General features: G+C 37.7%; 1 protein-coding gene and 1 long non-coding RNA gene across 4 annotated transcripts in view; one reads left to right on the top strand and one right to left on the bottom strand.

The window, feature by feature from the left end:
- The first annotated feature begins 4712 nt into the window (after positions 1-4712).
- Positions 4713-13137, top strand: LOC309630077. The gene is made up of 2 exons (XR_014245412.1): positions 4713-7029; positions 7071-13137. It is a non-coding gene; the product is annotated as an uncharacterized lncRNA (long non-coding RNA).
- Positions 12135-24781, bottom strand: part of ATP6V1A (ATPase H+ transporting V1 subunit A) — a 58545-nt gene continuing 45898 nt past the window's right edge. For all 3 annotated transcript variants that reach the window (XM_082394704.1, XM_082394705.1, XM_082394706.1), the window contains exons 9-15: positions 22156-22278; positions 21948-22062; positions 20954-21017; positions 19275-19478; positions 18044-18138; positions 16118-16289; positions 12135-14340 (exon numbers count right to left, since the gene is read on the bottom strand). In XM_082394704.1, coding sequence (XP_082250830.1) covers positions 14248-14340; positions 16118-16289; positions 18044-18138; positions 19275-19478; positions 20954-21017; positions 21948-22062; positions 22156-22278 — 866 coding nt within the window. In that variant the 3' untranslated portion in view covers positions 12135-14247. The remainder of the gene's footprint in view (positions 14341-16117; positions 16290-18043; positions 18139-19274; positions 19479-20953; positions 21018-21947; positions 22063-22155; positions 22279-24781) is intronic.

Below are 24781 nucleotides of genomic sequence, written 5' to 3'. Positions count from 1 at the left end.
GGCGGGGCCTTCCTCAGAGCATGTTGATCCAGGAGAACAAGGTGAAAGCCGCAATGCTTTTTATGACCTAGCCTTGGAAGTTATACAGTGTCGCCTATACCACATTCTATTGGAGTCAGTGGTCAGCTGTGATTCACTCCGGAAAGAGGGGAACAAGTGGTAACTGACTTATAAAACTGAGAAAGCCAACTCCTAAACTGGTAGTGGGGAAAACTGAGACCAATCCAATTTATACCACAGAATCCCCCAAAAGCATAGGAATTGGCAACACCAAAATATGTGTGGAACTGGTAATAAATAAAAAGGGAAGAGGAAGTAGAATAGCAGCTAAAATAAGGAGAACGAGGTCAAAGTTGTTTGAGAAGCAGTTACATACGCTAGATCACCTCCCTACCTCCAGGTTATGAGGCAACTATATGTTATACAGTGTCTCAAAAAATTTACCACCCCGTCTGAGAAAGAAGCTACTGGAGAAACTGCTCATTGAGAGACCAGTAAAGACAAAAAGTGGGATACGAAAAAACAGGAAATGGAACCAGGAGAGAAATGAAGGGAACCCCCAAGAAGATGCTGAAGGAAGATCCCAGAATGACAGCTGGAGACAAGATATAGAAGACAACTGTTTAGACAGGGGCAGTGCAACTCGAGACAAACCAACTGAGTGCTCATTTCCAAGATCCCTGTTGCCATTTACCTTCTTATAGTTGAGGACAAAACCCCCCCAGGGGTCTTGCTCAGATTCTTTCCCGTACTTAGTTTGTGAAGCTCCTATTCTCTCTCCATGCTCTGCTGCTTCACTTCACAAGTTTCTGCTTTGACTTCCTCCTGAGAGCTGGAAGTAGCCAGAGGAGGTTTAGAAGCAGAAAACATAGAGCAGTCTACTCTCTCTGACCATATTTTTGCTAAATGTCTGTTATCTGGTCCAGGGGCCTAAACTATGATGAGCGCTATGCTCTCAGGGCTCCATAAAGCCCTTGCCCCCTGACTTCCCAGAAGAGGTTCTTATAAATGCTCAGGGAACCCGACACCAAATCATGCCCCGTAGACTCTGTTCAGTTTATTTTCTCCTAGAAGCTGTTATCAGATACTGGCAATGTCACCCTTCCTTTACACGGGAAGCTTGGTGCTTGCTACTCAGCTTTTCTTTTCTTTTTCTTTTTTTTTTTTAACTAAGGAATATTGTTTAGGAATACATATGTGAGTGGTAAATCTGTAAATAAGACAAGGGACTGATTAACACAAAGTTCAGAGTGATGTGTATCTTTGGGGGGAGGAAGATGGATGCAACTGAGGAGAGACACAGGGTTTCTATGTTCCTTTAATGTTCTATTTCTTAATCGGAGTAATGGGTACATACATATTTATGCTATTCTTTAAATTGCCCATGTAAATATTATACATTCTTCTGTATGCATGATACATTTCATAGTATTTTTAAGTTAATAAAAAATAAACAACTAACAAAAGTAATTCCCTTTTTATTTAAATGTTGCTTGTTGAATGTTGGATTGACAGAAAGATTTTGGTTTTGATTTGAATCACTTTTGTAAGATGCAAGTGGCCTGAATGTATTTTTAGCCTAGAAGGAAAGAGCCAAAAGAGAAAAAGAGGATTGAGAAAGGGAAAGGGATAATAATGTTACCTGGGAGAGTAGCATAAGATCTACTGGACAGAACAACTTTAGAGACTGGCAAAATCTAAGGGTACATGTGAAGTAGAAGTTAGTGTTGGGATAAAAAGAGAGAAGAGCAAGCTGAGAGAGCTCCTACGTCACTTGCTAAAGGTATTGGGTTTCTAAATTTCATTTCATTAAACCGTGAATTATTTAAATCCACCTTGAGCCAATTTCTGAAATGGGATGTCTTATATTATCTATAATATATAGATGTAGCACTGTAACCTATGGTGTTAAATAAATAAACATACCTAAATTTGACCTGCCATCTCTCACACCCCTTTCCTATTCCTTTGCTTTAATGGTATCACTTAACCTCACAATTCTAGCATTGCTACTTTAAGTAGAAATGCTTTGCTTTTACAAAGATATAAGTAAATGTTTTCTAATGGACTATTCATAGTGTAATTAAATTCAGAGATCATCAAACATGTTGAGACAATGTTTTCCCTTATATAACACTCTTCCTGGAAATTAGACATATTTAGAAACTATATTATCTATTTTATTGAATCTAACAGGCCACAGGAGTATTATTTTTTTTAATCTCTAGCAAGATCATTAGCAGTTTAGCATTGAATTATAACAATTCATGGATAAGTGTTCATTCTGCCTACAAAAGATAAGAATACAAATTGTGCTCATGGTGATTAGAACTCAATGCTAAATATATACAAATTGTAAAATATGTAGTATTTTTTGTGTAGCTATGTTTGTTGGGGACAGAGAATAGAATACTAATATCAGTGAGTATCTTGCCTTGGACCACACAACGGTGCATTTAAAAGTAAGTCCAACCCCTGGGAAACAGCATCTGTATGTGATTCAGATCCTAGAAAAGAAGAAGGTCATAGAAGAAAAATATGTGGACTTGAATTCTCAATTCTTTCAAAATGAAGATTACAATTTGAAGGACTTTTTTCAGTGAAAACTTCTCAGAACAAGATGCCTGACCATGTTCAACATGGCTGGAAAAATCCTGGTAGTTATTTCTACTCAGTGAGAAAGTCTGTGGAAGAGAAAATGGTCCAAAGGGAGGAAATGGAAGGTGATGTGTTTGGTTCCATTCCCCAGAAATTGAACCTGAGAAAGAGATTCCTGTACAAGTGACTTGCTGAGGGAGTGCTGCTCAGGGGAAACTTATAAGGGAAGCAGGAAAGGAGAGGCAAAGTAGACACTCATGTGGGTGCAGCTGAAGTTCATCCTGATCCCACAGGGAGCTCTAGAGCATGAATGTCGTCACAGGCACACATGACGACATTCACCTTGAGGCAAGAGGATTGGTCTTTGATACCCTCATATTGGCTTGGGACCACCGGGCGTGGGGTGGTGGGAGAGCACAGGCACAGAATGCTTAACCTTCCAGGCATTGCCACCTTTTGGTTGAGGGCAAGTTTCAGTACAAATGTGCTGCTGTGCATCTTAGCGGTCAACACTCAGTTGGAGGCAGTGAACTGGCCTGGTAAATGGACTATGGGTGGTTCACCAACAGGATCAACTACAGGTAATATTTTTATTTGTGTTCTTTCCTCTTTTTTCCTAAGCTGTCACCATTTCCTTCAGTTGCATATTCTAACTCCAGAACATTTTTGGTAGTTGTCATTAATATAATTGTTCAAAATAAAACTGGATTTGAACCTGGGTTCCAGCATCAAAAAGAAAAAAAAAGACCACAAAAAACTGGATTCCAGTGTTCAAACACCTTTTTATTTAGCATCTGGGTTCATTGTTATCTAATACTTAAAAAAAGCAAGATAAAAAGGTTAAATTACTTTTCAGAAAAGTTACCAAAAGTCTTCACTCTGCGTAAGGCATACTGTTGGGTAGTTAAGGGAAAGAGCTTTGAGCAAAATAGAAGTGGATTTTTTTGTTGTTTTTGTTGCACCTTGCAGCTTGTGGGATTCCCGACCAGGGACTGAACCTAGGCCTTTGGCAGTGAGAGCACCAAGTCCTAACCACTGGACTGCCAAGGAATTCCCAAAATAGAAGTGAATTTAAATTCTGGCTCTAATATTCACTAGCTGTATGATTGTGTGTAAGTTTCTTCTATGTGCCTCATCTGCTTCTTTATCTGGAAAAAAGAGGAATAGTAATCCCTTCTTAGAATTGTTGTGAGGTTTAAAGAACACATGGTAGAGTTCTAATTGTAGTTCTGGTAATAGGGTGGGCCACTTACTTGGACCAACCTGCCCACTAAGAATAACTACAAATGCTTTATAAAATATTTTTCAAAAATCTTCTGTAAATTATCAGAGAGCTGACAAGATAGTAAGAGTTATCAGGCCAGTATCTAAGGAACCCAGAAACATGAGTGAAGTAAGGAAGCCGCTTTTGCTTTGAATCTGGCCAAACACTAAGTTTTAGTTTCCAAGGCCTGGTGAAGAGAATGACAGAAGATAAAGTCCCAATGTGGACAGTCTAATGGGAAACCACCTTCTCATAAAGCTGGGCATGAACTTGAAGAAAGCCCATCCCATGCTCTCACCTGTAAGAGATTAGAAGGTGAGTTGGGGAACGCACACTTGAAATTTTGTTATTATAGACCAACCATTACGCTGCTTTGCAGACCATATTCACACTACCTAGGTGGTCCAAACAAATTTCAATGTGAATTTAGTTTAAAACCATCCTGCAAGTCCTTTTGATATAGAAAATTCCAAGCTAATAAATATAGAAGAAATGATAAAATTGGATATCACAAGTATGAAATAATGGATCTAGACCTGTGCTCTCCAGTACAGTAAGCACAACCACAATTTGCTAAATTTAAATCAATTAAAATTAAAATTCAGTTCCTTAGTCACACTACCACACTTCAAGTGCTCTGTTGACTCTAGTGGCTACCATATTAACAGCACAGATTTAGAATACTTCCATCAACTTAAAGTTCTATTGGGCAGCCCTAATCAAGACAATGATCATCAATGGCTGCTATTTCACCACTGGGTGAAATATGAGGATGTTAAGGTAGACGGATTGGCTGACAACAACATCTAAATCCACCATCAGTTTTAACACACACACACACACACACACACACTCTAACACATACATTCATTGTGACAAATTTTAAAGACCTTCATAAATTTCCAGAACTCCCTTAAGGATGATGCTACCGTCACTGCGAAACCCTGATCTTTGTCTTGGCTCACAGCTACCTGGAATAAAGACTATATATCTCCCAATTTCTTTGCAGATAGGTGTGGCCTTGTAACTAATAACTGGCCAATTTTATGTTAATAGAAATGTTCTAAAAGGGAAGGACATATTCTTCTTGTTTCTGATGGTTGGGATATGTTATGTAGGCCTAAATGGCAGGAGCTGGAGCTGTGTTGGATGAAAGACATATATTGAGGATGAAGAACAAATCTGAGTACCTGAAGTACTGAGTAAAGTACTGGAATGCTTACACTTATGTGAAAGAAATAAACTTTAACCTTATTTTAACCACTTTGTTTTGGATTTCTGTCACTCAAGCTGAACCTAACCCTAACTAAAACAGGTAGATATTTTTATCATCTCTATTTTACAGATGGGAAAACAGAGGCTAACTTGACTGTCCAAGGTCATACAGCTAGTAAGTAACAGACTTGGGATTTGAAATTGGACCATTTAATTTAAGAACTTATGCTCTTACTGACCATGATATTTTATCCCTGCTACTAGATAAAGGGGTTTTATTTATTTATTTATTTATGGCTGCATTGGGTCTTTGTTGCTGTGCGTGGGCTCTCTCTATTTGCGGTGAGCTGGGGCTATCTTTGTTGCGGTGTGCGGGCTTCTCATTGCAGTGGCTTCTCTTATTGCAGAGCACAGGCTCTAGGTGCGTGTGCTTCAGTAGTTGTGGGACATGGGCTCAGTAGTTATGGCTCGCGGGCTCTAGAGCACAGGCTCAGTAGTTGTGGTGCACGGGCTTAGTTGCTCCACGGCATGTGTCATCTTCCCGGACCAGGGCTCGAACTCATGTTCCCTGCATTGGCAGGCAGATTCTTAACCACTGTGCCACCAGGGAAGTCCCAACTGATGATATTTTAAGTATGAGATAATTGTTGGAACAAATTTCTCAGGAGATGATGGGGACAGTAATGAGAACTGCTTGTTTCAAAGCTTAGAAAGAAATTACACTTACATGCATTTAGTTTAACATTTTATGTAGCTGTAATTCAGGAATTATTTTCCAAAACAGCAAGCCCATCCTTTTGGCTTCTGTTATATTTGTGAAGTAAGTTATTTTGATGATGTATAATTTTAAAATCTTCACTTCATAACATTTAAATGGATATTGCTTATACTTCAACCTAATTTGTTGTAAAATCAAGGTGCATGTTTCCCCTTCTGCTCAGTATACAGACTCAATAGTCTGTGTTTCTGTTTACAAAGTTTCTAGGGATTAATTTAATTTTCTCATGAACATACGTTTTGAGGACAACGTATAGGTGACTCTTGCTATGACACAGGCCCCTTTCTTTATGGGCAAAGAATTGTTAACTAAGTTAGAATCTAATGAATGGAGGGTTCAAATAAATTAGTCCCTGAATTTGGGTTACAATACAGGCAATGTGGCACATGCAAAATTCCCTTTGGGAAGCCCAAAAAGACACCTCAAAGACACAAAGCAGCTGCAGAGGTGCATTGTGTTATTTCTTACTTGAGCAAATCTATAAATACCAGAGATTTATTTAATTATGTTTATCACAGAACTACTGCTTACCTGGCAGTAGTTTAATCAAAGTAATACCAAGAGGTGCTGCTACAAGAAAGAAATATATTTGAAATGGTTCTTGTCGGTTCATTCTATTTAATTTTTAATTTTAACTATTTGACTTAGGTAAGTCACATGATTCAAGTGTGAAGAAATATGTTTTATTATTTTTGAATTAGTCACTTCCTGAAGAGTTTTGCATTTGATGATGAATTTCTATATGGAATCAGGCCAACATTGGTCCTTTCAGAAGTATTCAGTAAGCACTGACATTTTAACAAGCACTAAAAGAGTCCGGCTTTTCACTTGTAGGGGTTGTTAAAATTTCTGGTTTGAAGACTGCCTTCATGATCTGGCCATATCTTCTTATTGCCTGCACTTTTCTGTACTTAATATTTTTCTTTAGAAATGGCTCAAAATTTATTTTACTAGTTTGGCCTCCTCCCTAACCAAATCCTTGAAATCTTGGATATGAAGTACATTTTCATATGTACATATGAAAATGTACTTATTTCATAAGTACATTTTCATGAAGTACATTTTAACGTACACTATACATCTGTCTCTCCCCCGAAACTATCTCATGGACACAGAGCTGTGCTGTGCGATCCCCCATCAAGGAAAGACTTGTTGGTCAGCTCCCAGGAGTGTGGTCAGCAGACAGCTGCCAGCTGTCAGCTCCTTCTGGGCTAGGTCTGCAGATGCCACCTCACCTGAGGTCACATCCTCCCAGGGCAGCCTGAACCGGGATTCCGTGAGGTGGGGGAGAGGAGAGAGAGAGAGAGAGGCACTGGGGTACTAAGGCCCGGCCGTCTCAATCTGATGCATGTCAACTCTGATCCGCAATATTTCCTCCAGAGCTTCCCCACTGGAGTGGCTAAGGCTTTGCCAAACCTGCTTTGTATTTTGATTTCCTCTCTGCCCAATCCCGCTTCACCCCCTTCCTTTCTCGTGTTGATTCCAAATAAGCAACTTGTACCTCCATCTCTATCTCAGCAGCTGTTTCCAAAGAACCCAACCTACAATACCATGCTTGAGAAAATACTGTCCTAAATCATATTTTTAGGGCAAGTGTCAAAAGGTCTTTATAAAGACTTTGAAATAAAGCATGCAATTTAAAAATAAAGGCCATAGAGTTCCCTGGTGGTGCAGTGGTTAAGAATCCGCCTGCCAATGCAGGGGACACTGGTTCGAGCCCTGGTCCAGGAAGATCCCACATGCCAGAGCAACTAAGCCCGTGCACCACAACTACTGAGCCTGCGCTCTAGAACCCACGTGCCACAGCTACTGAAGTCCCCGCGCACCTAGAGCCCATGCTCCACAACAAGAGAAGCCACCGCAATGAGAAGCCCGTGCACTGCAACGAAGAGCAGCCCCCACTCGCTGCAACTACAGAAAGCCCGCGCACAGCAACGAAGACCCAACGCAGACATAAATAAATAAATAAATAAATAAACGAAAATAAAGGCCATGAATATGATTTTATGTGATTGACAGTAACGTGGCTTTTATACAAGGTGTCTAAAACTCAGTGCAATTTTAAGTCATCTAGTAAATGCTAGATGTACTACTTGGAAGCTATAAAAGTATAAGAGCTGTTCAGATGATGGTTGAAAACCAAACTAAAAAATTATTGTAATGGGTTAAAGAAAAAGGAATGTTAAATCCCAGGACAAATGCTCTTTTTTAAAAATGAGACTAAATTATATTCTTCTATCATTTTATTCACAAATTAAGCCTGTGTATGAAAAAATTCAAATATATCACAGAATTTTGATTCCTATCTGAAATCTCCTGCATACAAAGAAATGAGAAGAGAAACTGCTAGTCCATTCAGTAAATACCTGAAACCACTGTAACAGAATCCTGTTTGAAATCCATAGGTGTAACAATTATTATTGCTCAAATTTCATGATTTAGGAAAACTTTGTCTTACTGCCAGACAATTCTGAATCTAAATTAGGCAGAATACACGTGAATCAGTAGAGCACTGTTTAAGGCCAATAACAGGGGATGTCTTAAAGGATAAGTGGTTCAGCAAAATCTTAAAATACTGAGATTGTGGTAAAACTGTTAGTATTCAGAGAATACTTATTTAATTCTCCTGGGTTACCTTTTATATCTAAGCATTGAATAAAGATACTTATGTCCTAAAACTTGCCCCATGGTAAGAATTATGTGGGATATTTGTTAAGTTGACTCCTATACCTTTTCCCTAGAATGGATTCCAATTCAGTTGGTTTGGTGCAGGGCCTAGGAATCTGTATCATTAACACAGTCCCATATTTCCTATATTCAGACAAGTTTGAGAAACAGCTCATTAAGACATCTATATTTAAAACATCAAACCTGCTTTTAACAGTCATCCACTGCTGCTTTAAGGGCTGTGACGTGTATTCAGGGACACCTGAATACGTATTTGCATGTGACCGGCTATAGCACTGTTAACAAGCCAACCAGTGTCTGCATTCTATGACAGTGTGGTCTGGTTAGCTTCATTCTGTTCCAAGAACATACTTTCCCCAAATCCTGGTCAGCTGTCTGGCAAAGTAAGTTACTTGTTGCAAACAGAACTGAGAGCTCCTGGAATGAAAAATTCAAATCTATCACCACTGCTAGAAAAGTGCACATTTAAAAATCAAACAAACAAAAATGTGATCATTTTACTAGGTAAAATTCGAAAGCACTTTAAAACCACCACTATATATATCTTAGTGTGAAACTACTTTAAATAAATAGAAATCCCTTAAGTGTAATGTTTTTGGTAAACATTATTTAAGTATGATATACATACAGGAAAGTGCTTGAATCATGTGTGAATTTTTACAAAATGAACACACCCATGTATGGCAGGATCCACAAGAATCAGAACATTACCAGCACCCTAGAAGCCCCCCCATATTCCACCCTCTTGATGACACTCCCTTCCCCACATGTGTAACTGCTATCCTGACTTCAAACACCATATATTAGTTTTATGCTTTTGAATTCTATATAAATGGAATCATACAGTATTCTTTCTTTTGTTTGGCTTCTTTAAACATTATTAGTGAGGTTCATTCATGTTGTTGCATTAACTGTCACGTCTATATAGTATTTCACTGTGTGAATATACCACAACCCACTTATCCATTCTTTCATACTACCATTTAGGTACTTTCCAGTTTGGGGCTATTACAAATAGTGCTGCTATAAACGTTTAGGGTCATATCTTCTGGTTGTGAACATGTATGTATGCATTTCTATCGTGTATTAGGTATTACTAACTCAACTTTATAGATGCCACCCAAAGTAGTTCTCCAAAGTGGCTGTAGAAATATATGCTCCCACCAAAAATGTATGAGTTCTGGTTGCTCCACATCTGTATCAACACTTGGTATTCTCTGCCCTTTCCATTTTAGTCATTCTAGTGTATATAAAATTGTATCTCGTAGTAATTTTAATTCACATTTCCCAGATGACTAGAAGCTGAGCATCATTATTCAACGATTTTGTGAGGTGCCTGTTCAGGTCTTTCATCCATTTATCAATGTCATCATTTATCTCTGTCTTTTTGTTTTTTTGACTTGGAGTTCTTCATATATTCTGGATACAAATCCTTAATAAGGTATTTATAATTGTTTATGTTCTTACTCCTCCCCACTTTAAAGACTTCTGTTATATAATTTTGGTAAAAATGGCTATTTCTAGACTCACCTTCCTAAACTCTGGCTCAAACTCAACAGTCTCTCAAACACATTTTCCTTCTAAAAATGACTTGAGTCATGACAATGTCCACAAGCACCTTGGCTAGCCAGTCATTTCTCCTTACTTTTCTTCTGATTACTTTATCTGTCTCACATTTATAAACCCAACTTCTTGGTTCTGAATGAAAAATACATAATAAGGAAAAGATATACAGTATGATTGAGTACAAAGAGACACTAGAAATCAGGAGGTCTGAATTCTGATATTAAGTGGCTGTGTGACACTGGGCAAATCAGTTAAACTTCCATTTCTCTTCTGTATTATGAGGGGGTTGGAATATATGATCAAAATCCCCACTAATCCAAAAGCTGCTTTACTTTCAGGAGCATTAAACCCCACATCTGCCTATTTATAACCATAATTGGTGTGTGTACTATCTGCTCTTTAAAAGACATCTTTTCTCTTTGAAGAGATGCTCTTTTAAAAACTCTTTTCAAAGAGTGTCCCGATCCTTTTACAGGGTGCTTCTTTATGTTGCAGAACAATGGCTTTTCAGTTATTGATTGAACAATCTTTTTTTCCTGTGTTCTTAAGAGGCCTGAAGCAGATGCTATGAGTTCCCCACCCAAATCTCTTCAGCCACGAGTACCATTTCAGTTCCCACCAGCTGACCTCCCAACTGCCAGCACCTAAATCTCTTTGCGGAGGGTTTCCTGTGGCCACCAGAGCCCGATCTACTTATACTCATGTGCTGGGCACTGACTCTCCTTGTCTTTGTGGGAACAGCCTTCAGTGGATGACTGACAGCAGGTGGCTGTCAATCAATGATGCTGAAAGGACGCTAGTTCCTTTGCACCCCAGGTGGAATATAACGAGGTGCATATTTTTCAGTTGTTCCCACAACTCCCCAGCAGGATGGTGCTCCAAAATGTTGACTTGCTTGATAAGAACACATATTGGGGGGCTTCCCTGGTGGCGCAGTGGTTGAGAATCTGCCTGCCAATGCAGGGGACACGGGTTCGAGCCCTGGTCTGGGAAGATCCCACGTGCCACGGAGCAACTAAGCCTGTGCGCCACAACTGCTGATCCTGCGCGTCTGGAGCCTGTGCTCCGCAACGAGAGAGGCCGCCATGGTGAGAGGCCCGCGCACTGCGATGAAGAGTGGCCCCCGCTTGCCACAACTGGAGAAAGCCCTCTCACAGAAACCAAGACCCACCACAGCCAAAAAAATAAATTAAAAAAAAAAAAGAACACGTATTGGCTTCCTTCAATTCTGTCTTAATTCTCTGTTCCCCCACTGGTGCTTTCCTAGGATCACATCCCAAAGAAACTGCCTGCACGCAAATACATGTCTCAGTGTCAACTTCTGGGGGAACTCGAACTAAAAGGGAGCCCTTAGAACAACTTCAGAGGCATTTTATCATACCTCACCTGGGAAAATTGGTTCCCTTCTTCATACTCTTATATTGTGGCAATACGTTAAAACTAATAACCTGAAAATATTGGATTATTACCAAAAAAGACTAAAAATCACCCATTCTATAATGAATAAGCTTTCCCATGAATTTTTAAGTATTTCTCTACATAAAGTTGGTGCTCAACAGTAATGTAGAGTTTTTCATTTCACATTGTTTCTTACTCCTTTAGAAATTGTTAAAAATACACTTAAGGAAATAAAATCCATGTTGCTACATTGGATCTTAAGTACTTTGGCTTGCAAAATTACCAATTACAAAGCTTTAGTTCATCTGCCAAAAGTAGAGATGAGGACACTGATTTCCTTTCATTTATAAGTCTACTTTTAGAAACCATTCATTTTTTCAATTTAAAGTAATATTCAGAATGCTATGGGATTCCATGTACTATATTTCCAAATCACAGTGGTACATGATTATAGGACTTTTTGCAGTCTATAGTGAGGGCGCCAATTCAATTTCATGATCTTAAGTAACAATCTATAAAGAGGGAAATAAAAAACTTTAAAGTTCATACTGAAAACAAGCCAAAACACAATAAGGTGGCACGTTTTTTTAGCAGATCTTGCCACACCCACAAAAAAAAGGAAAAATGTTAATTTAAATCCACTTTTTATTCTTTCATAGATTTTAACAATTATACACAACTTTTAACATAAAGATAGTGAAACCTCAAGGATAAGGAGACAATATATATGACCTCTCCTATTCGTTCGTCAGGATGGAAGGAAGTTTCCAAAGAGTACAATGTGTGAGATTTAACACTGGAAAAATACATATGAAACTTGTTAACTGGCTCCACTTAGGATCAGGCACAGCACAATAAATATAGAACTGCATCATCTTTTTAAAAGATTGTTGTTAACTTTAACACATTCTTACTAAAGAAATATGATCAGTGACCAATGTGAAATTCTACAACATATGGGTGAAGGGACACTTACAATGAGGCTCTGAGCAAAGTTTCTCTAGCATCTTCACACCCATACATCAACATTCTTAAAAAGGAGTTAAGAACGTACATTGCAAATTCAGAACAACACAAAAGAAGCTTGGTCAAACTTTCTTCGTCATATCATTCATTACTAACACAATCCTAGTTTGCTGGTAGGTTTAAGGTAGGAATTGAAAGTTTTTGAAATTCTTTTAATTTCCACTGGTCTTAGAGCCTCTGGGTAGGAGGCCACATTGGAAAGCAAACTGATTCAGCAGCACCATTACATCCACGTCTCAACAAATCACTGCACAATTTTTATCTTCCAATATTCTGAAAGGTTAAAAAAAGATACATGGCAGAATACTTATCCTGAATAGCAGGCCACTGTAAGAACATGTAATCTGCAAGGATTTAAACAAACATAGCTGAATTCTCTAGCTGCATCTTTCCTTCACAGACCAAAAGAAATACATTACCTAATGTGCCTTATCATACAAACACAGAAACTTTTATTTTAAAACATATACTTAAAAGACAGGAAGAAATGATCTTTTTTTCGCATGACCCAGATTCTGTTATCAGCAGATATAAGAATTAACTTCATCCCTATGAAACAGAATGGAAACTGTTATGCTGCTACAGCTACAGGTATTCTGGGAAATCTTTTGAGCCAGTGAATCAAAAACCACATGAAAGAATAATATTTTTTACAATCAGGAAGCTGGTTCTTCAAAAATTCAATTAGCAAACAAACAAACATGTGACACATGTCATTATCTTGTAAAAACATAATGCCACTCTGGCCCCAAGAATCACTAAAGCCCAGCTGGTCCTTAAAGGTGCAAACAGCCTTTAACCACTACTAAATATCTTCTCTGTGGCATTTTACTGCCCATCACACTGCCACATGATTCTCAGAAGCTTAGGCTTCTACGATGTTTGAGGAAAAAAAAGAGGGTGTGATGTGGATCAAGTTCTCGGTGATTATTTTAAATGTAATTTTAAAAAGAATTTCCTAGTAATGTAGTATAATAGTCCTTGATACTGAATTTTTCCTAGTGAAATAAAATAGGCTTTAACAAGATGATGTTAATCTAAGTTTGATCACCTGGCTCCTTTTTCACTTTTTTAGAGGGCACTGATTCATCTATTGTGCTGAGTCCCACAAATGCCTGCTTTAAAAACAGTACAGTTCTCAACAGTTTCCCACAAATATTCTTGATTTATACTGGGGGAACAACACATAATAGAAACATTAATTATTCATGTTTAAAAAAAGTAATTATTTCCTACAAAGAAGGTTACTTAGCAAAATGCTAAGCTGCAAATAACTTTACCACACAGATATTGAGTCATTTCACAAAGAACCTGACAAAATGTATAGAAGTCTGGCCTTCCATTCCAAATCCATTGCAAAGAGAGTACATGCAGTAGTCCTGTTTACAATTTAATGGTGATGAGGAAAGGGCAAACCTAGGACAAGGAGAGACATCACCCTACATACAAGTTTACAGTAGTGTAGCCATTGTATATCATATTTACTACATTCACCACTTTGGAGAAAGGATCAGGGAGGCCCTTCAAACACTGGAACAAAGGAATGTTTGTTTTATATAAGACCTACCAAATAAACAGGGAAACAAATGATAACACACATAGGCACTAGTCTCAAAGCTGCACAATAAAGAAGCAAAGGGTTTGAGATGAGAAATTTAGGAAAATATACACATATGAGGGCTTGCTGAGGAAAAGGAGGAAAGAAATCACAGTTCTAATCTTCAAGGCTACGGAATGCATTCTGCATATCTTCAAGAAGTTGTGCATAGTCGGCCTTGATCTTTGCCTCACCATCTTTCACTGGATCCTGAAAGAAGACATTATAGAATTCAACTTACCTTTGGAAACTAATTTTCAGAACACATAGTGAGTTATTTATATTTACTATATTTGAGTACTAGGTTGAGGTACACTGGTAAAACACAGGCAGGAGGCAGAATTAACCTTATTTTTCTTTTTTCCTTTAAGGGTAGAAATGTATAAAGGAGTAGTTTATAGACAAAATTTTAAAGACAAAAGTTTAAAGACAAAATTTCTGTTTTGTGTCTTGCTTGCTAACTGTATTCAACAACCAATGGATTTACCCCCAACAATATGCAAAATATTAGGAAATTATGCAGCAATGCGTATTAGATGCATTCCTCTCTGTGTATATGATAGTTGGAATTTAATCAAAACAGAATTTACTATTCAAGGTCTGGTAGTATCACGTTGGGACAGGGGAGTAAAATTTCTAAAATAACCTCAAAATGCACCCCATTTAAAATCTGTATGGAAAGCAACTTAATTGAATAAAATGTATGAAAGAAACCTTAAAGTGTTTAAGCCCTCTGACCCAATCATTCCACTTCTGAGAACATATACTAGGAAAATACACAAAACCAACTACATGAACAAAGTTGTCCATACCAACAACTGGAAATTTCCTAAATGCCTAAGAATAAGAAAATATTATTCTCCAGCCACAAAATAGTGCTATAGAAAAATACTTAATGATATTAAAGAACAACTGAAATGTTAATTTGATACAATGTACCTGTAAACAGAAAAAAGACAGCACCTTTAGTTATACTACCAGAAGTCATCACTATTGCATATATTTTTTTATCATCTTCCTATGAATGTATAATTTTTAAAAATAAAATTTGGATCAAATTACATATGGAATTTCTTTGCAACCAACTTTTTTCACTAATTATACCATAAGCGTTTCCCTGTGTCTTCGGATATTCTTTGAAAAAAAGATGTTAATGCCTTTATAATATTTTTGCTGTAATGTACATGCCACAATGGCTCCGTTCACTTTTGGATGACGTTTAAAAGTTTAATATACAATCTTCTACATACATCCATATCAAAATCTCTAATTATTTCCTTGGGTTATATGTTTTGAAATGGAAAGACAGGACTCAAAGGGTGTCAATATTTTAAAATCCTTGACACAGTGAGTGTCTATTCACACAAATTTACTTCCAATCTATAATGCAAACACTATATACATAACATACACATTCAGAGAATCACTCTTAATTTCTCAGTAGGAGATAGTAAATATACTTGGATGTCATGACTTAGAAATAATTAAATACAACTCGACTGATCAAGTATTTTAAAAAACAATCTTACACATTTGAGTTTCTACAGATAATTTCACTTAATTATCTATTTATGTCTTGTGTACTTCCCAAAGAATGAGAGTCTACTTAAAAGTAAAAATGATGTGTAATAGGATACTTGAAGTAAGCAGCAGAAATCGTTTCAGAGGAGCATCGGGATTAGATATTAACAGGCACTTGAGGTAAGGTAATTGCTGCTTAGCAATGATTTTAGCTCTAAATTGCCTGGCAGTTAAGACAAAAGAGAAAACACGTCAGCGTTTATTTTAGACGTGACATACTATAATCTTTATCATGCGAATTCCTATTTGAACATAGCTTTGAGGTCTCTTCTGGTTTTACATAACCCGAGCATGTATGAAAATGATAAATGCCAGTTTCACACACCAGGTTTGGGACCCAAATATTTTAAAAAATCAAAAAGAAACACTTACTACTAAAACAAGTTTATGGTAGAAACAAATATACCTTGAATTTCATGGAGGAAAGCTTATAGAGGATCTCCCCCATGTGCTCACGGATAATGGACCATGTGATTTTATTGTCACTCTGGGCAGTGGTTTCAACAGCTCTGCGGGCCATATCATAAAATGCAATCATGTTCGACAGCATCCCTACTGTCTTGTAGAATGGGCAGAACCTAGGATAAATGAAAGTCAAAATAATAAACAAAAACAAAATCCAAAGCAAGTTCATAGTTTTTATTTCATCTGTAAAATACCAGAGCATTAACTTCTTTATTTAGATATGCACACTACTTATATTTATTGCATGATACATAAGGAATGAAAAAAGAATAGTGGAAAAGATCAATAATACTTAACCAGAGTTTTTGAACAGAGATGTCTCAGGAATAGGGGGTGGATGGAGAGAAGGAGCTATGTATTCTTTTATTTAAAGAGTGACGTTAATTTTTGTTAACACAATCAAACAGGAAGAACAATGAAACAGTACTGCTACAATCTAATGACTCTCTGAGGGTTTGTGTTTGTACAGTGCAGTTAAAGCAGTTACCCAAATGGTAAAATAACTGAGTTGTAAAGACTCCCTTGTGACAGTCGGTGAAGGTTTAATAAATAATAGGAAAGCAGGGAACTGTAATTTCCTAAAGTTAATAAGCATTCCCTTTCTCCATTAATGTGTTCATTTTCATTTACCCATATCTTTTAATAATGAAGACACAGAAGTTAATATTCAACTTGGATCACATGCATTCTAATCAAATTTCCAACGCATTTAAACTTATTTGCATATACAATTTCATGCACACCCTCTATTACACTCTTTTCAAATAATTTTCCCCTTGTGGAGTTATCTTTGTGTGGATGGTTCTTAGAGCTTCTTAAGTTCCTGATACAGATTTTTTTTGAGCCTTACTGATTATACTGTCATATTTTCTGCTTGTCTTACATTCTGGTAATCTTCCTATATGTTCAGTTTCCACTTCAGACTTATATGGGGCCAAATATGATTGAGGGAGAAAAACTAGCCTATGATGAAAGGGTTCAAATTATCAAAGTTTAAAAGAAATGGGAACTTTTAAATAAGCCATGGAAGTAGCAGAGACAATAATGAAAAACAAGCACTGGGCAGGAGTAGCAGGGACTGGTGAGACATCCGACAGGGACTTCAGTAGAAAGAAAAAGAATAGGACTCTTGGGCTTCCCTGGTGGTGCAGTGGTTAAGAATCCACCTGCCAATGCAGGGGACATGAGTTCAAGTCCTTGTCCAGGAAGATCCCACATGCCGCGGAGCAACTAAGCCCATGCACCACAACTACTGAGCCTGCACTCTAGAGCCCACGAGCCACAACTACTGAGCCCACGTGCCACAACTACTGAAGTCCGCATGCCTAGAGCCTGTGCTCTGCAATAAGAGAAGCCACCATAATGAGAAGCCCGTGCTCTGCAACAAAGAGTAGCCTCCGCTCTCTGCAACCAGAGAAAGTCCGCGTGCAGCAACGAAGACCCAATGCAGCCAAAAATAAATAAGTAAATAAAGAATAGAACTCTTGGGAAATGAGGCACGAAAGTATATTATTTAGGAAAAGAGTAGAAGAGGCTCGGGCTGTGGTAACAGGTAGTGAGAAAAGCTTCTGAAAGAGGCAATGATCCCAGGCTCCGTACACTAAGCCACAATTTAATCTAATTAAAGATGGCTGGATAATGAGTGAAAACACTGTCATAACTGGGAAAATGAGCCAACTCAAGATAAGGGAACATACTGGATCACTAGATGTCTGCTATGAAAATATAAAATAAACCTATACACTGAGTCAGAGTGTGTCTGTATGAGGAAAAAAAAGGCGGGGAGGGTTTTAATGTGTAGGCAGCTGCTTCTTCAAAACTTGATAGAATATCCTCAAATTAAAAAAAGAATATCAGGCTAGATTACCTGTCATAAGGAGTATATCCATTTTGTTGAAGGAAATCATCTTTGATAAGTTTTGCTACCTCCAGAGTGATTTTATCTGTTTCTGCTAGTGAAGCCTAGAAGAGGAAAAAATACATTTTTAGAAATTTACTGCCACAATCTGGGACCAATAGTTCTAATCAGTTAGCATGCAGAAACCACATAATCAACACACGATCACCTATCATTAATAAATTCACTTCATAACTGCTTCCTGATTGATGTTCTTTTTTGGATTTTGTTGTGAAAAACATTTAACATAAATTCACCATCATAACCATTTTTAAGTGTAGTTCAGTAGGTTAAATATGTTCACATTGTTGTGAAACAGATTTCCATTAACTTTTCATCTTACAAATTTGAAACTCTATACCCATTAAACAACAACTCTTCTTCCACCCTCCCGGCCCCTGTTAACCACTACTCTACTTTCTATTTCTATGAATTTGACTACTTTAGATACATTATATGTAAGTATTTGTCTTTTTGTGACTCATTTATTTCACCTAACATAATGTCCCCTCAAGGTTCATCCATGTTGCAGCATGTGTTAGAATTTCCCTTCCTTTTCAAGGCTGAGATGGAACATTAATTCCATTGTGTGTGCGTGTGTGCGCGCGTGTGCGTGTGTGCGTGTGCACGCGAGTGTGTTGCAAAGGACATCTGGGTTGCTCCCCCTTTTAGTGCTTAGATGTTTCTATGAACACGGGTACACAAATAGGCTGATTTTTTTTGAAACGCCACATAGAGGGAGAAATGCCCAGCCAACCCTTAGCTATTCCAGTCATCCTAGCCCAGGCACTAGACATGTGAGGGAAGCAACTTTCAAATGACTATGGTCTCAGCCACCATATGACTGCAAAAACTGTATGAGGGGACCCAAGCAAGACTGTATGAGGGGACCCAAGCAAGACTTCTATCTGAGCCCACTAACCCCAAAAACCATGAGCAAAAAAACCACTATTTAAGCCACTAAATGTCAGAGTGGTTTGTTATTCAATAATAATCTAAACACCAATCATCTTTCCACAACACAAGCAGGTCCCTCAAATATCTGCTGGATAAAGGAATAATCTAAAATTCTATTCGTTTAAAGAATATTTAATAAATACTCATTTTCCCAGCAAGAATCTGCATATCCAAGGTTCTGTTTGTCCTTAAAAAGCTTCAGTGCAACTCACAGACCTGTCTTCCACAAGATTTTACAACCTACCTTTCCCACAAGCTGTACAATTTCTGCCAAGTCTTCTTCTTCCTGCAGAATCTCCTTAGCTTTGGTCCTCAGAGGAACAAACTCTGTGAAGTGTTTGTCATAGTACTCATCCAAGGCACGCATGTACTTGCTGTAGCTGATGAGCCAGTTGACAGACGGGAAATGCTTACGTTGAGCTAGTTTCTTATCTAAGCCCCAGAACACCTGATTTAAAGACAAAATCAAAAACAAAACATAAAAATTTTTCTTAAAAACAATTTTTTTGAAGTACTGGAATATATTTGTTTGTCCTAAATATGCAATTCTGTACTTTTCTGGTCAAATTATTTATCTTTTTAGTATATAACAAGTATAAATGAAATAGAATAAAACTGCAAATAGGAAAATGTATTTCTTTTCGTTTCAGTATGGGTAATATCTACAAATCAAAATTTCCTTAATAGTATGTCAAATCTGATAGCAAAAAAACTGACTCCTTTGAAATTATGACGGTGCAATATAAACAGATGAACCAGAAAATGCTTATTAAGATAGATACTTCACTTTAGTGAAAACCTCTAAATGTTCTGAATAAATTCAGTTCCCTATCATTAAGGGCCAATCCTAAAAGATCTGACAGTCATTTTTCCAAGGCCAAACATTCATATGTATTTTATGCATTCCTAAATTTGCTCTCCATTTCCCTGTAATTCAAAATTCAAAATTTTAGCAAAGGTTAAACATCTTGAAAGTTGTAAATTTAGCCTCTGCCACTTCCTTTTATCTGAAACTGACCAAAATATAGGCAAATATTCTGTTTTTCCCATATGAATAATACATATGCTTATAAATATATCAACATTAAAAAAATTATATGTCTGATTTATATACATCTTTCATTTAGGCTTACTTTTTAAAAATTTATTTATTTATTTATTTTTTATACAGCAGGTTCTTATTAGTTATCTATTTTATACATATTAGTGTATACATGTCAATCCCAGTTTTCCAGTTCGTCCCACCCACCCCTCCCAGGCTTACTTTTAATGGCCAAGTTAGCTGGCTATCCACTAGAATTCATGCCCTTGTCACTGGGAAGCTGCCTAGGCAGAAACTACACTTTCCAAGCTTTGCTTTCGTCTGGGTGTGGCTAACAGAAGGAGTGGAGTGACCAGGCCTGAGCCCAAAGTAGGTGTGCCTTCTACACAGTCCCCCTGTACCAGCCAGATGCAGACAATTACCAGGTTAGGTGGAGCCCAAGGTGGAAGAAGCCCTGGTTCTGGATTACTATGGAATGGAAAAGAGCTGCCCTCTGATAGGGTTACCTGCCTTGGACCATACCACGAGGAGAAACTTCTATGGGGTTTTTGCCACTGTATCTTTTTGGGCCCATTTGTTTCTACTCCTAGGGTTACTCTAACTCAAAGTGTAGTATTACTCTAACACGAATAAAACTTGGCTACCCAGATGTATTTTCCACTTAACAGATATTAAGTCTATTATAAACTCTAGATAAAGAGCTAAGAAAGAACAGACAGCACTGAAGACTTTCAGTAGTAAGAATGTTGCTAAAACAGACTTTACCATTGCCTACTCTTCAGTGACCAAATGAAATACTTCACAATGATGATGCGGATAACATGAGGACAGCCTGGGGTGGGGTGGGGCTCAGAAGCTGACTACACTAGGGAAAGATATACCTGAACAATACCAAGAGTAGCAGATGTAACTGGATCAGAAAAATCACCACCAGGTGGAGAAACTCTAAATTTAAAAGAAGAAAAAGTCATTAGAAATGCTTATGGAAAATAACTTGTATATAAAAGCAATTTTTTGCAAGTCAATTTTAATGTAAATAACTTTAGAAATATGACCTTTGGAAAGAAAAACTTATACAAAAATCTTAAATAAAAACCAGTACTAAGTTGAAAATTAAGAATGACAACTATTAAACACCTTCTAGTTTGAGAAATGAGACAGATTTAATTATAATCTGTTTCACTATTCTAATCAAACAGATGAAGCAGGAAGGAAGGAAAAGGTCTGAGAACAAAGTATGGCTTTATGTGGGGATCGTGAATCTTCACATTGTTTTAATCATGATACAGTCTTACCTTAACATGTCTATAATTTTCTAAATTATTTCTAGGATATCGTGACTTGAATATAATAAATCAGTCAAGTCAAATCTATAGAACCAGAACATGTAGGGATGACCTAAACATGTGCATTTTAAAGAGCTCCTTGGATGACTCGAGTGCAACCTTGGTTAAGAATCGCTGCTCTGGGCTTCCCTGGTGGCGCAGTGGTTGAGAGTCTGCCTGCCAATGCAGGGGACATGGGTTCGAGCCATGGTCTGGGAAGATCCCACATGCCACGGAGCAACTAGGCCCGTAAGCCACAATTACTGAGCCTGCGCGTCTGGAGCCTGTGCTCCGCAACAAGAGAGGGTGCGATAGTGAGAGGCCCGCGCACCGCGATGAAGAGTGGCCCCTGCTCGCCGCAACTAGAGAAAGCCCTCGCACAGAAACGAAGACCCAACACAGCCATAAATAAATAGATAAATAATAAAGAATGAGGATTAAAAATTTAAAAAAAAAAAAAAAAAGAATCACTGCTCTCAGGGGGGCTAAATATTGTCTCTTTAAAATAAATAACCTTTTTTCTTATGAAAAGTACAGTTTTGATGCTTACGCTCCTACAATGCTGACACTCCCTTCTCTCTCAGGATTTCCAAGACATTTCACTCTGCCAGCTCGCTCATAGAATGAGGCCAGACGGGCACCGAGATATGCAGGATATCCACTATCTGAAAAATGAAAAGAAATTTTAAAGAGAGGTTCTAAGCCAATCCCCAAACCCTAACAGTCTTGCTTATGTAATAAGCAATACAAAGACTTACCTGCAGGCATTTCAGCTAAGCGGCCAGAGATTTCTCTAAGAGCCTCAGCCCATCTAGAGGTAGAGTCAGCCATCATACTGACGTGGTAGCCCATGTCACGGAAATATTCTGACAGTGTAATTCCTAAATTGGGAAGAATATTACAAGTTATAATCCTATAAAGTGTAATCCTGACTTTTTCACCCTCAAGAAAAATTTAAAGCAATAAGTTCCTAAGACTGCTAGCTGTTCATCATAATCTGTGCTGCTTCTTTTGGGCGCACAGCTGAATTATATTGTCTAGTCTCCTCTGCATTTAGATGTGGCAAGTAACTGACCCCTATCTAATGGAATGTAAGAGTCATGTGTTCCACCACCAGGCAAGCCACACATCCTTCCATGCTACTTCTTCCGTCTGACTTACTGAGAGGGCGAGAACTCCCAGGACCCATGGAAGATATGTGTCGAAATGAAAGAGCTCTTTTCAGCCTGCGTCCCAGCCCAAAAATGATAGAATAATGAAGACTGCCCTGATCATCTGAAACAAACATCTATTATATTGAGCAATTACATGTTTGGGTTTATCATAGCCTAGCATACATTTTTAAAAGTAGGAAAAGACTTTCCTCCCATTTTTTGTTGAGATAATTAGACATAGGCATCAAAAAATCCTCAACTAATTAGCTTGTTTGGTTATTTTTCAAAAGTAACAAATGTTATTAACGTGAGTAATAATCTTCATTATCCAGCTATTCTGCTATGCAGATTGGGTCCTCTCTTGTAAAATCACATACAGTAAACCATTTAGAAGAAGCTAATATACAGAAAGAAGTCCTGGGTTCTACTTTCTATTCTGTCATTAATCTTAGCAAAATAACTTCATTTTCCCAGTGTGGTTTCCTAATCTGTGAAAATAACTCTCACCCTATCTATCTATACATATCAGATGAAATGATTTCTATAAATGCCCTCTGCAAAGTACAAAGTACTATACAACTCTAACATATTAGAAATATATATTTGTTGCTACCTCATAAGCATCCCCAAATCTACTGCCCTAATTCCCTTATTTTACCAGTAAAGAAACAGATGCTTATATAAGTAAAACAAAATAGTTGCTGGAAAACTCAGAACTTTACTATTTATCATATTACATCCTTCAGAATAAAAAATACTGACTTAGGCTTCCAAAATATGATCCAAGGAACAAAGTCTTTAAGAAATACCACTTATCATTATTAAGGCTTAAAAAACACAGTAGTTATCACATATTTCAATCTGATGGTAGAATCAGATCCTCTCTTATACAAGCACGCTATGTCTCTGTGATAACATTCACTAATGCCTGTGTGTATATATTTATTAAAAAGACTTGATAGAAGAGACAGATATGCATGACTAAACCTCAAAGAAGTCTCATAGACCACTTTCACAGACCTAAAGGTATCAGTGCCTACAAGAAAAAAAAAACAAACCCTCAGACAAAAATCAAAAGATAAGCAGTGGCTTCCCTGGTGGCGCAGTGGTTGAGAATCTGCCTGCTAATGCAGGGGACACAGGTTCGAGCCCTGGTCTGGGAAGATCCCACATGCCGCGGAGCAACTAGGCCCATGAGCCACAACTACTGAGCCTGCGCGTCTGGAGCCTGTGCTCCGCAACAAGAGAGGTCACTATAGTGAGAGGCCCGCTCACCGCGATGAAGGATGGTCCCCGCTTGCCACAACTAGAGAAGGCCCTCGCACAGAAACGAAGACCCAACACAGCCAAAAGTAAATAAATTAATTAGTTAAAAAAAAAAAAAGAGATAAGCAAACTAGGACAATATCTGCAACTCTTAACAGATGAAAGACTGATTTCAAAGAACTTTACCAATCAGTATGATAAACAACTACTACCAATACAAAAATGGACAGAAGGCAGTTTTCAAATGGTTAATACACACAGAAAAGATGCTAGCTCACTGTAAGAAATACAGACCGAATAGGCATCTAATAAAGTAGGGACAGTAAAATGCTAATTGTCAGATCTAGGTGTGGGGTACATGGGAATTCACTGTAATAGTCTTCTAACTTTTCTGTATGATAATTATCATAAGAAAGCGTTGAAGAAATTAGCATTGGTGAGTATGTGAAGAAGCAGAAATCTTGTCCACTGTTATTCCTTTTGAAGAGCTATTAGAAACTAAAATCTACATTAACAGTTGTATTCTTAGCAATTTTACTTCTAAGAACTTACCTGACAAAAATACAAAGAAACATGCGCATAAAACATACAAAGCCACAGTGTAAAAAACATGCTTAAGAATGTTTTATGGTGTGAAGTTTGTGGGAGCAAAAAAATTATCAATAATCCAAGTGCCCCCTAAACGGATGCTGGTTAAATAAATTATGATATATCCATACAAAGGGATACTGTGCAGCCATTTAAAAGAAGTAGGTAGACTTCTTGTCCTAAAATAGTAGATGAATACGTCACTTTCTCCTTCTTCTCATAAGAGTAATCACCAGACAAGGAGAACAAGAAATACAGAAACACAAACTCCACTGTCAAAAACTAGTGGCCATGTTTAGCTTCACAACAAAATAATGAGGAAAGCCAACTAAATGAGATAAAAAACAAACAAGGGGGTGGAAAGACACCAAGAATT

The sequence above is a fragment of the Balaenoptera borealis genome (assembly GCF_965194805.1).
Source record: "Balaenoptera borealis genome assembly, chromosome: 5".
NCBI lineage: Eukaryota > Metazoa > Chordata > Mammalia > Artiodactyla > Balaenopteridae > Balaenoptera > Balaenoptera borealis.
The sequence above is the reverse complement of the archived record's forward strand: the minus strand, read 5'-3'. Positions and strand labels throughout refer to the sequence as shown.